General features: G+C 41.0%; 1 protein-coding gene across 1 annotated transcript in view; it reads right to left on the bottom strand.

Moving 5' to 3' along the window:
• Positions 1-12,441, bottom strand: part of SLC2A13 (solute carrier family 2 member 13) — a 96,443-nt gene that overhangs the window by 2,903 nt on the left and 81,099 nt on the right. The window contains exons 3-4 of the mRNA XM_045296393.1: positions 4,342-4,463; positions 4,077-4,229 (exon numbers count right to left, since the gene is read on the bottom strand). Coding sequence (XP_045152328.1) covers positions 4,077-4,229; positions 4,342-4,463 — 275 coding nt within the window. The remainder of the gene's footprint in view (positions 1-4,076; positions 4,230-4,341; positions 4,464-12,441) is intronic.

The raw sequence follows: 12,441 nt of genomic DNA, 5'->3' as shown, positions 1-12,441 counted from the left end.
ACCCACAGTCTTGGTCACTCCCACCAAATGACCTTCATTTTCCTGATGGCTTTAGGTAAGATAGGGGGAAATGCTGAGTGCATTATATGGCTCTGCCGTGAGTGATTGCTAGCAGTTGATTTTGATTGCCAGGCTACTCAGTATGTACTGACAGGGTGGAGGATCTCACTAGCAGTAAGAGAGATGAAATGGGTAGAGTGCTTCCTTTGGGCTCTGAGGTCCCTAACAGTGAACCTCCTTGATCCAGACAATAGCTTTGACAGCCGAGGCATGAAACATCAGATCCAGAAGCTAGAGCATGATTTTCCGACCAACAGAGCTAGGAAAGCTGAGTGCTTTGGGGCAGGACGTTAACTTGAGGGATGGGATGCTTCTGGGCATAGGGGAACTGGACTTGCTGACCTGAAGCAAAATGCCTTTAGGTTCAGGCTTATAATACACTGGCATGCCCTTGGGACTTTTATTAGCAGTCCTAAAAGAATTTTGTAACATTGCCTGAGCAGGGCAGATGCCAGGCCAAGAGACAGGATCAGAGAGAGGCCTGCCTATAAACACAGCAGGGAAGAACCTGTCCTGATTGAACAACTGTGTCTTGGCCATTTCTCACCTGAATAGCAACCGGTTTATTTCCCTAAAATTCCATAATCATGAGCATTGTCACTGAGTTCGGCAATGAATTACAGAACCCAGCCACAGAAATACTAGGGTAAAAGAGATGGATGGAAGCCTATCTGACCTCTGCCTTGTGATAATCAGTTTGGGAGTCAGAAGAGGTCAGCTGTTGCCTCCATGGTGTTTTTTGCAATAATGATACTTTGCTTCTAAAAGTATGGGCAGCGCAGTAGGTTAAGCACTGGTCTAACTGCAAGGTTGGTGGTTCAAACTCAGCAGCTACTCTGATGGAGAAATGAGGCTGTCTGCTCCCATAAAAACTTTACAGTCTTGGAAAACCTATGGAGAAATTCTATGCTAGCCAACAGGATCACTATGATTTGGAATCAACCGAATGGCAGTAGGTTTGGGTGTTGTTTATGCACTGACTACTAAAGCAAGCTTTTCTTATAAGTGGAATAAAACTAAATTTGGAGAATGTATGGCATCATAGAATGAACAGTCTCATGGAATAGACAAAGCACATGGGAAATAATCAGAAAATAAAACCGGTCATATGGACACAGCTGTGTGGTACAGAAGGTTTCATGGCTGCAGAGTGCATGAACCTGAAAGGCACATATTGGTCCAAGCTGACTGTTAGTCGTTTAAGCTTATGACCAGTTCTAAGATAGAGCGGAACTGCCTCGGCGGGTCCCGAGACTAAATCTTTATGAAAGTAAAAAGCCTAATCTCTCTCCCTTGGTGCGGCTGGTGGTTTCTAAACTGCTGACCTTGCAGTTAGCAGCCCAAGTCTGCTACACCACCAGGGCTCCAGAGGGTTGGTATGAATTGGAATGACGTGATGGCAGTGATGTCTGCTTAGTTGTTTACACTTTTGATAGCCAGCATTATTACATTGATTGTGTGGTGGGGAAGAAGAGAGATGGAGCAGACAGGGCGAGTTTAATCCATTGGGAGTACTCTGATGAAAAGGGTGCCACGAGCGTGGGGATCTGAGAACTGTGGAGGCGAAGCTACACAAGAAGGAGCTGTTTTCCAAGAACAAGCCAGACTCCAGAGGTGAACAGAGTGGAATACTGGGGTCGGGGACCAGCCACAGATGGTAAAGCTGGTTGTCACGTTAATACAGGGGGGAAATGTAGACAGTAAAACAATCTAGACTAAACCAAGCTGCTAAACTAAAACAACACAAGAAACTTAATTTGACTCCATAAAATAAAACTTTGAGGAAGCGTGCATCCTCTTTTGTTAATGGGGAACAGTGGCATAATTAGAAATAACAAATCAAAATTTCACTCCTAAACATTAAAGATGGAAACATCAGAGTTTTTTTGTTTTTGAGTTTTTTAAAATATTAATGATGGATTTGGCAGATTCTAAAGGCCACACAGCTTCAGTGTATGACCCAGATTCCCAAACTAAAATAACATCAAGAACGTTCTTTTAAAATACAGGAACCTTTCATAACATCCCAAGAATCCCACCAGGCAAATGCCATGACTGCTGGCCGAGCGGGTTCCGCCCGCTAGACTTGTGGTTAAAGCAGAGGGGCACACGGCAGGCCCGGCAGGCAGGGACCTGTGTCAGGTCAAGAGCAAGTCTGTCACGTTCTGCATGTGTCTCTCTTGGAGTTGGTGTGGGTGAAAAAAAATCTGTTAAGAGTTTATCCAGTTTAAACAGTGAGAATATTCTTCAGTTTTATTCTGAAGAAAAGAAATCTTATTAAGGTTCCTAAATTAAATTTCAGATTAAAGCAAATATTCAATTAAATTACATACATTGAAGAATCAAAGGCTAAGTGTGAGTGAATTCCACAAGCTTCAACACAAGAATTTTGATATGATGCCTTTGAAGGGTCTATTGAGCTATACCACCACTTGTCTGTCAGTTTGTCCTATTGTGGTGGCTTGTGTGTTGCTGTGATGCTGGAAGCTATGTTACTGGTATTTCAAATGCCAGCAGGGTCACCCAAAGTAATGATAGGATCACCTATGAGCAGAGCATTGAATGAAGCAGGAAGCATCAAGAGAAGATGGAAAGAATACATATACAGAGTGGAATACCCACTGAAATATTTCAGAAAGCTGAAGAAGCCCTGGAAGCACTCATCTATCCCAGGAAATTTGGAAGACAGCTACTTGGCAAACTGACAGGGGAGATCCATATCTGTGCCCGTTTCAACAAAAAGGTGATCCAACAGACGGCTCAAACTATAGAGCAATGTCATTGATTTACACAAGTAAAACTTGGTTTAAGATCAACAACGGTTGCAGCAGATATCAGGATTGGAGGAAGGTTGTTAACCTTCTGTGTGTGTGGTGACACAACCGTGCTTCCTGAAAGGGAGGAGGGAAGGAAGCACTTGCTCATGAAGATCAAGGGCTGTGACCTTCAGTCTGGATGACAACTCAGTGTAAGGCAGACCACAATCCTCACAGCTGGACCAATCTGTGGCATCACGACAAACGAGGAAAAGGCAGAAGTTTTCAAGGATTTTGTCTTACTTGGATCCACAATCAATGCCCATGGAAGCAGCAGTCAAGAGATCAAAAGCTGTGTTGCATTTGGTAAATTTGATGCACAAGACCTTGTTAGCATATTGAAGAATGAGGATGCTACTTTGAGGATTAGGGTGTACCTGACCCAAAGCACCGTATTCTCCATTGAGTCACATGCATGTGAAAGTTGGACATTGAATAAGGAAGACTGTAGAAGCATTGATTGCATCTGAACTGTGGTGCTGGAGAAGAATATTGAAAGTACCACGAACTGGACAAATTATTATGGTTAAATAAGGAATATAAGTGCATAATTAACATAAACCAGTAAAGTTTAGATAAAAATATAACAAGAATATATCTGAGCTGAAGTATTTTCTCACAGTTGGAGATTTTTTTAGGAAACAAATACACCAAGGCTTAAATATAGATTAGTATTTTGAAAAAGCATCCGTTGTATACTTTATAAGCATAAAGGACGTGTGTATGTATGTATATATATGTGTGTGTGTGTGTATACGTGTTATTTCTAAAAATTGTCTCAACATGCACCTTTAGGTGAGCTGCATGGAGCCCTATTCTGCATCTGCTCTTCGGCATGATCCTATGTCTGTTGTAGAAGGTACGTGCATGTTCGTCCTAGAATCCCTAGCTGTTGGCTATGTTTCCCTTTTAAACTTAACAGAAAAAAAAATCACCCTGAAGGTTTCCTGCATGGGAAGTGGATGTGTGACTGCCATTAAGCACTGAAGGACACGAAGAAATGCTGCTCAGGAAAGGAGAATTACGCTTACCTCTTTCCTCATCCTCTCCGTAAGCCTTTGGGGAATAAGAAGCCCATATGGAGCTATTTATAGCAGCAAAAATATAACTACCTGCTCTGTCAATCACAAATGATAGCATGTCTCAAAAGAGAGTGGGGGAGCCAGAATGAAGGCACAGTTGGGACATAGTCATCCTTACCATAGTATGTAAGATACTCTGCTGTGTGTAAGAATGTCAGCGAAACCAGAACGTTGAAAATCCAATTTATTCCAGAGGAACAAGCATTTCCTGTGCTTCTGGCCCAAAGGGGATATATTTCAGAATTCACCGTCCAAGGCATTGGTCCCATTCCTGAGAAATACAGAGTTAAAAATTTCAGTAAAATGCCATTTCAGAAAAATGTCTTTTTCCAAAAGAAATGCCACAATAACAAACAACAAAATGTTTTGTTTTGTATTTTTACCAGGTGCGAAGAAAACCAGATATAAAATAAGGCCCAGAAGTGCAGTCCACGAGTATGGAGTAGGACAGAAATTGTAAGCCCAAAATACTTCCTCCGTTTTGAATTTAGTTTCATTTGCACACCTGAAAAATAATACAATGTAAGTATTAACTCATTGTTTTAGGGCATAGTTGCAGAAATTCAGTGGTCAAATTGGATATTTTGGAAGTTCATTAAGAAAAAGGGTCCATGATACATTTTTGGGGGTGGAGGAAGATTAAGAAATAAACATAAAGCAAAATACTAGAGCTTTCCAGACTTGAACATAACTCAAGAGCGACAGCACATAACAGACTGCTCTGTGCTTCGTAGCCTTGGCAGAGGAAGTTGGGCATCATCGCCAGTTGGCCCGTGGCAGCTGTGGTAAGAAAGGCCCCTGAGGCTCAGGTGCTGTCCTGCTAGAAACTTGGGGTTGCAGCCACGACAGGATCCAAACTCCAGGCCCAGGATTTTCACTCGTTTTATGGAGATAATACTGGCTATTTTAAGGATAAGAGGGATGAATGATTAGACGGGATCAGCAGGCAAGGAAAGACAATGGGGTTGTCGCTGAATAGACTGATTATGTTTGATTCTGGGGGTACTGAAGGGGCAGAAGTGGATCCTCATTTTCCATGCAGGAGACTTGGGGGTTCTGTTCCTGACCAATGAATTTCATGCACAACCACCACTCATATCAGTGTGTTGCTGTGAGGTTAAACAGGTTTTAGTGGAACACTGAGTCTAAGACATACTAGGAAGAAAGGCCTGGAGGTCTATTTCCCAAATCCGCCAATGAAATACTAGGGATCGCAAGAGTGCATCACCCTCAGCTATGGGGCTGGTGTAGGGTCAAGCAATGCTTTGTTCCATTGTGCGTGGAATCACCATGAGTCAGGACTGACTCTAGGATGGTACCAACAAAAGCGTGGCAAAGACTTTCTGCAGCATGGCAATGCACAGCAAGTGCTCAGCACTGCCTGCATGTTCTGAGTGTACAGTTACTATTACTGTCCTACTGCCCGCCCCTCATGGGATTTCTATTTTAATCAATGCCAGCTTTCTCCAAGGTGAAATAGCTTCTAATCTAGGAGTTATCTTCAGTGTTTTCTAATCTATCTCTCCAGAGCTATTCCACTCTTAAGTCCCAAGAACACCCGATTGGTTAAGACTCAGGAAGGACTGGCTACGTTAGATTTAACCTAGATTTAGGTTTAGACAACTAGGTTTCCCTTTAGGATGTACGTGAACCCAGGAATTTATTCCTCAGTGCTTGTGTCCTCATCTGTAAAATGAGTGACAAATTGAGAAGCACACAGGAAAAAATGTATGCAAATAACTTAACTGTGCATGGGCAAGAAAACATGTTTCCTAGATCTAATTTCTTGAATGGGACTCTTCTTCGCTATCCCTGGTAATTCAGACTCTGAGTGCAGCTTGCCTTATCAGCTGTATTGCAGACAGATTCTAGACTGACCCAGAAGGTTCATATGTGAACCCTTGCATAGGCCTCTCCCAGTGAGAGAGGGGATGACCTAGCAGTTGTTTCTAAACAACAGAATTTGGCAAAGGGACAGGATGTATGTGGTTATGTAACTAATAATATACAGTAGTGTTGTTTTTCTGAAGTCTCTCATTCCCTTGCTGGCTTTAAAGATGCAAGCTGCCATGTTGTGGGCAACATCTGGTGGGAGGCCATTGTGGTAAGAACTGCTAAAAACTTAGGGCAACCCCTGATCATCAGTCAGAAGGAACTAAATCCCTCGGCCCCAAACCTCATGGTACCCAACTCTGCTCCTCAGATAAATTTGTGTCCAGTTGAGCCTCAGATGGGAGGGCAGCCCCAGCCAATGTTTTGACTGGAAGCTTTTTGGTTGCGAAGTGGTATCTGGTCTCCTGGTCAACAGAAATTTAGATATAATAAATTATAAACTGATTTATCACAAATTGCTGCTTTAAGCTGCTAAATTTGTGGTGATATTATTAGCAACATAAAACTAATACAGTCTTCTAATTTCTTTCCGGTTCTTAGTATTCCTTTCTTCAAACTCCCATCCCAGCAAGTACTGCTGACCAACTCGCTGTGTGGAAGCCTCCACCTCCTCCTTGTAACAGCTCACCAGTGAGGCGACTGTTCGTGTACGCCACCCTTTTCTCCAGCTCAGCCAGACTGCTTACCTTTTCTTTGTAAACAATATTGTGTTTTGGGGGGAATTTGCACAGCAAGTTAGGGTCCCATTCCATGATTAACACAAATTCTTCAGAGATACTCATTTTCTTTTCCCCAAATGGGTTAATGTTCTCATTGTTTTCAGGAGGGTTCATTTTCAGTAATCCAGTTTCTCCCTATCCTTCCATCTTTGTATTAGCAAAATTGTTGACACTTTAGTCTCGTATAGATGCGTTTTTTTAAAAAGTGCACAGTACTTACCAGTAATATTCTCTATTTAATGAGACAATGTGTTTTAGGAAGAGTTGACCTTTATGAATAGTTTTGTTTCGAGTTATGGAGTATGTCAGGGCAACAGTCTTGGGGAGTCCTGAAGTATCACATCCAGCAAATCTAGACTTTTTACCGATGTCATTTCTGTCCCACATTTCCCCATCTTTCTGTCAGAATCCAGCTGGTATCATTCCTCTCGATGGTTGATAGTCTTAACTGGGCAACATCTTATGGTCTCAGGATCAGTGAAGCCAGACTTTTCGTCTGGAGACTAATTTATTTTGAGGCTTTGGTGACCTGCGTTTTCTCTTGTGCAGGACAAGAAGAGAGTGCGCACTATCTTAGATGGCTACCCGTAAGTTTAGTGGCTCGCTCCATATACACCACTTACCAAATTGGGTGTAGAACTTTGTGAACTACATATATGCCAATTAACTGAGTTGTCCATGAAACTATGCTCTTAAAGCTTTAAACTTGAAAACCAGTATGTTTGATGATTGGTTATGTCTAAGAAATATCTGTACTGTGCCCTTATGTGCATTATTACATGAGGGGGCTTCAAAATTTTGTGGAAAAATTTCATTATCTTTTAATTCATTTTTTTCCACATTTTGAAACACCAAGACAAAGGCAGGCATCTATTTCAAGTCATGTAATACAATGCAGTGTCTCAAGCAACAAGAGCAGATGACTGAACACTATCTCAAGGTTATGGAAACCAATGGACATTTGGTTCGAATCTCATGCCTTGAGGGTGCCTAAAAAATGTCAACTGAAAACCAGATCGAATACAGCATGCATCAGAGAGGGGGTCAAATGACAAGGTTTTAACTGTTCAGGTCAGTTTATCCCACTCTGGTGGGTTCAGTAGTGGTGGGGGGGTCGGGGGGATGGTATAAAGGGAGATGATGTCAAGGAATTCAGGAAGGAAACAAATGTTTGGAAACCGATTGTGGTAGCAATTGTAAGGTTTTAACTGTTCAGTTCAGTTAGTTTATCCCACTCTGGTGGGTTCAGTAGTGGGGTTGGGGGAGGGATGGTATAAAGGGAGATGATGTCAAGGAATCCAGGAAGGAAACAAATGTTTGGAAACTGAGTGTGGTAGCAGTTGTACAATGCTGCTTGATGTGATTGAACTATGGAATGATATATGTATTCCCAATTTAAAAGGGGCAACTGAAGACAACCATATATTTGCTGTTTTCTGACTCATCTCAGCCCAGCAGACATAGTTGTGCGTTGGTGAATGAGTGTTCCTGCAAGTTTGCCCTATCTCCAACTTCATTGTTTGCATAAATAATGTCCATTTATTTAAAAATTTTAACCTATACAACAGTCCATGTATTTTGGGCTAAAAAGTTGTCCAAAACATCTATACTTTCCTTTTCTAAACAGGATTTAAAATTCGATATCATTTGCTATATTAATAATACTATTAATAGACTTACCCCATGCCTTATGGGGATAACTTATAATATTTCCTAATAAAATATAAATGGTGTCTCAAAAGTGAACCAGGGTCATATATAAACCATTTCAATACTTGCCCTCACTGAAGATCTGGTGCTATATAGCAAAATGTGGTGACGAAATCAAATGATGCCTGGCTATCACAAAGAATAGTTTCTGGGGACTTACAGGCTTATCTTAAAACAGACAGCCATCTACGTGAGGCGATAACCTAGTCCACATAGCAGAAGCACACCAGCCTGTGGGATCCAAGGATTGCAACTAATAAAACCGAAGAAAGGAGGAAGGAACACTATTAGGGCTTAAATTCTGAGCACCCAGTTTGCAGAAGAGTATGGCTAACAGTGAAAGCCCAAAATCCATTTGCAGGGACCCCACTTGGTGGAAGCCTTTGGTTAACCTCCGACCCTTGAGCAGGATGTGAATAGTCTTGCTTAAATCAGAGAGAGTGCACTGGAACGTGGATTAATGTGCAGATGTGGTTACATTAAGCTGTGATGCCTTAGCATTTGTTCTATTGATTCACTTAAGATTGGTCTAGTTTTTAATATTTTCTGCCTACTTTTTGATTGAGGTTTATTTTCTCTATATGAAATCCAGGATAGATAAATCTATAGACAGCAACTGACTAATAGTTTCTTAGAGTTATGGCAGAGAAGTTGGGGGGTAATGGGGAGCTAATAATGAGTACGAGAAAAAAAGAACATTTTAAAAAACTGATGCTGGTGGTGATTGCGCAACTCTTAAATATGATTAACCCTTTTAATTTTAAGATGTGGATTATATGTCAATAAAACCTTTTAAAAAGAGATATATTTTTAATATCCCCTTTTCACGTCAACTTCTAATTCAGCATAGTGCTCTACTCATCCATAGAGATAACCAGTTTAGAGGGATGATTTATGAAATCTGGGTATGTCCATTTGTGTCATTTTGAGTAGAAAGCATCATTAAAAGTTCTAGAAGAGTAATCACTCACTGTCCTTCACCCCAATGAAATAGCGCTTGAGTTGTTAAGATCTTAAAAGAATAACAGAACCAAAGGAAAGGGAGGACGAGAGGAGGGAGACAGTGAGTCAGGACAGCCGCTGGACAGAGGAGTATTTACAGATCATCAGTGACTAAAAACACACTGAAAAGTCTCTGAAAATTTTCATTATCAGAGTTTCTGGCATGGTCTCTTGCTGTAGCAATGGCAGGAGGATATTTTTTGAGGGGCTGGGGGGTACTCTTTTATTGCCCTGAGGTAGTTTTTCACCACCTTGCATGCGTAAAAAGCTGACTAACTCATTACTCTCGCTGATTGTAGGAAAGCACTTAGGGCATTTATTTGGCAGAGCTACGTGATCAGTAATACATAGCGAATGACTAAGAATCTGACATCACGCCTGACCTTCAAAGTCTACACTCTGAAAATCTCCACTAAAAAATAAACACGTGTATTTCAAGTCTTACTGCAAAATACTCTCATGCATTCTCTGCTTAGTGGCTGCTGCTGGAAGAACATGATGCTCCTGAGAAGATACCAAAATACGTTTGACATCAGTGTGTGGGTTGGGATTAGAAAAAGTCAAGCTCTCTGGTGGGCGCACTTTCACATATCTTCGGAGCACAAACAATAAATGACTGCAAGATGGGCAAGGCGAGTGGAGGACACATTGGCCAGGTAGTGCACTCAGTTTAAGTATATCCTATTTTTGTAGAGTAGGAGAAACAGCCTTTACTAGCAAAATGGCTAGACATTAAACCTGATGATGAGAAATCACAGGCCAAAGAAGTGATCCCTCATGGAGCCCGGTGTTTCCTTACGAGCACACCTTGGAAGGAGCAGCTGCATTTGTAAGTGGAGTGGTTCTCTGCCCACTCAACACCCCCCGGAACCAGTGCATACATAGAGTTCTGGTTTGCGTGGGTTACCTCTCCATCAATATCGGTGGAGTGTTGTTTTGTTTGTTTTGTTTTGTTGGTGAAGTGTTAAACCAAAGAAATAGCTAGTGGAACTAAGCAATGCAAATCTACAACCCCTTTTGCCACAATCAACGGTAGGTAATTTGTTCCCTACAGGCTTTTGTTTTGCTCCTTTATCCACTATGAAGGCAGTATTTAATGGCTTCATGATACATATGAGTGGAAAAAAAGGTTACAACCATTTCAAGCTTTAATTTTTATCTCTATAATGCTTGATGATTAGGAAACCTGCTGTGAACTTTGCCTTAGTTCCAGAGGAGATAAAAGATGGTGGAGAGGGAAGGAGCTACTTCAGTTAGTGAAACACGTCCACTCATCTTCTACTTGGTTTTTCTTCCAATCATTGTTGGGAAGTGTGACTGAAGTATTATTTAATCTCCAGTTCCTACTGCCATGGTGATGCTTTCTCTACACAAGGTCACTGAGCTATCACTTCAAAGAGAATATATCTCCCTCAGGGTTAACTAGTAGTTCTTTACCAAAAGCATTTTGTGATTTAATTGTATAGTTGTCTAAGAGTTGTGGCGGAGAGGTACCTAACAATGGATAGTGTAACCCCACCAAGAAAGTTCACCTTCACTCTTAACTGAAAGAAATTTAAAAAAAAAAGAAAAAAAAAGAGAAATCAGGTGATGCAAAACACCACAAAGATCCCAAGTCACTTTGTGGCATCCCATCAAAACAAGCTGGGTAGTTACAAACGTGTCTCATTGGAAACTTCAGTTACGGCTCATTGGACATAACTAATATTTAATCACTTAATATGAGATCAACCTGTATCACAGATGGAAAAGCATTCACGAATTCTAAGAATGCGTCTGCACATGAGTAAGGTTAGAGAAGCGTGGCTTCCTAGCTTGCATTGTGCATGTTGAACGTGCAGGTCTGGCCCGGTTTTCACTTTTTTATGTTTGTAATTTTCCTGCAGAAGGCTCTCGCATAAAGACAAATTGATGTGAAAAGTCCAGTATCGTCCTTTTCTAATGATTGTCATTTTATAGTAAAATACAACTATTAAAATTATTGAAGCAGATATATCAAAGTAAAGCAAAATCAAACCCACAGCAATTGAGTTGATGCTAACGCAGAGACCCTCTGAGACTTTAAATCTTTATAGCAGCGGTTCTCATCCTGTGGGTTGTGACCCCTTTAATTTATGCTTTATGTTCAATTTTTAATAATGAGAATACATACTGCAGATACTTACATTATGATTCATAACTAGAAAAATTAGTTATGAAGAAGCAATGAAAATAATTGTATGCTTGGGGTCACCACAACATGAACTGTATGAAAGGGCCTCAGCATTAGGAAGGTTGAGAACCACTGCTTTACAGGAACAGATACTCTAAATCTTTTTCCTTTAACTAGTATAGCTGAACCGCTACCCTTGCTGACCTGGTGTAACCCATTATGCCACCAAGGCTTCTTAGATTATATCATAGATATGAGTAACGTTTAAGGGCATTGGAAATTCGGCATTAACATTTTTCAGTTAAAGTTTGATTTACATACAGATCCCACCAGTTCCATCTTAGCCATTCTTCATGAGGTTGGATCAAAGCTTGAACACTCAGTATGGGGAACAGAAGAGTAGAAAATGGGTGGTCACAAAAACAACTGAAAGCACAGATATTTTCTCATCAATACTCAGTACTTGGCTACTCAATAGCTAAAATGTGGAAAAAGCCCAATGTCCATCAACAGAAAAGTAGATAAAAAAAATGCTGCATACACAGAGAATAGGAGATTGCTAATGGTTAAAAGGGGGAAAGGGGACTCAATATTTAGAGAACACACAGCTTCTGTTAAGGGTGTGGTATAATTTGAGAATAGGTGAGGTGATGGTTGGATAACATAATGTCATTAAAACTGCACATGTGAAGACTGCTGAGTCAATTATTTTGATATATAAAAATGTTTTGACACATATTACCATATATACTCGAATATAAGCCAACTGAAATACCTGCCAAGGCACCTAATTTTACCACCAAAAAAATGCATTAAAAATGTGCTGAGAAAATTAAGAGCGGGAAGATGGTCGCCAGAAAGGTAGCTTACGCCCGGAGCTCTGAGGAGCTCTGAGTGGGGACAGTTGGGGGCGGAGTAGGGATACCAAATTTGTCTGTTCGATTCCCAAGACCACTCAGAGCAAATCTCGGACCCAGAGGTGGACTCCCACCCATAGCCAGGGCTCC

The sequence above is a fragment of the Echinops telfairi genome, unplaced genomic scaffold, assembly GCF_000313985.2.
Source record: "Echinops telfairi isolate 266 unplaced genomic scaffold, ASM31398v2 ScPeMD7_7406;HRSCAF=8444, whole genome shotgun sequence".
NCBI lineage: Eukaryota > Metazoa > Chordata > Mammalia > Afrosoricida > Tenrecidae > Echinops > Echinops telfairi.
This window is presented reverse-complemented; position numbering and strand designations above follow the sequence as displayed.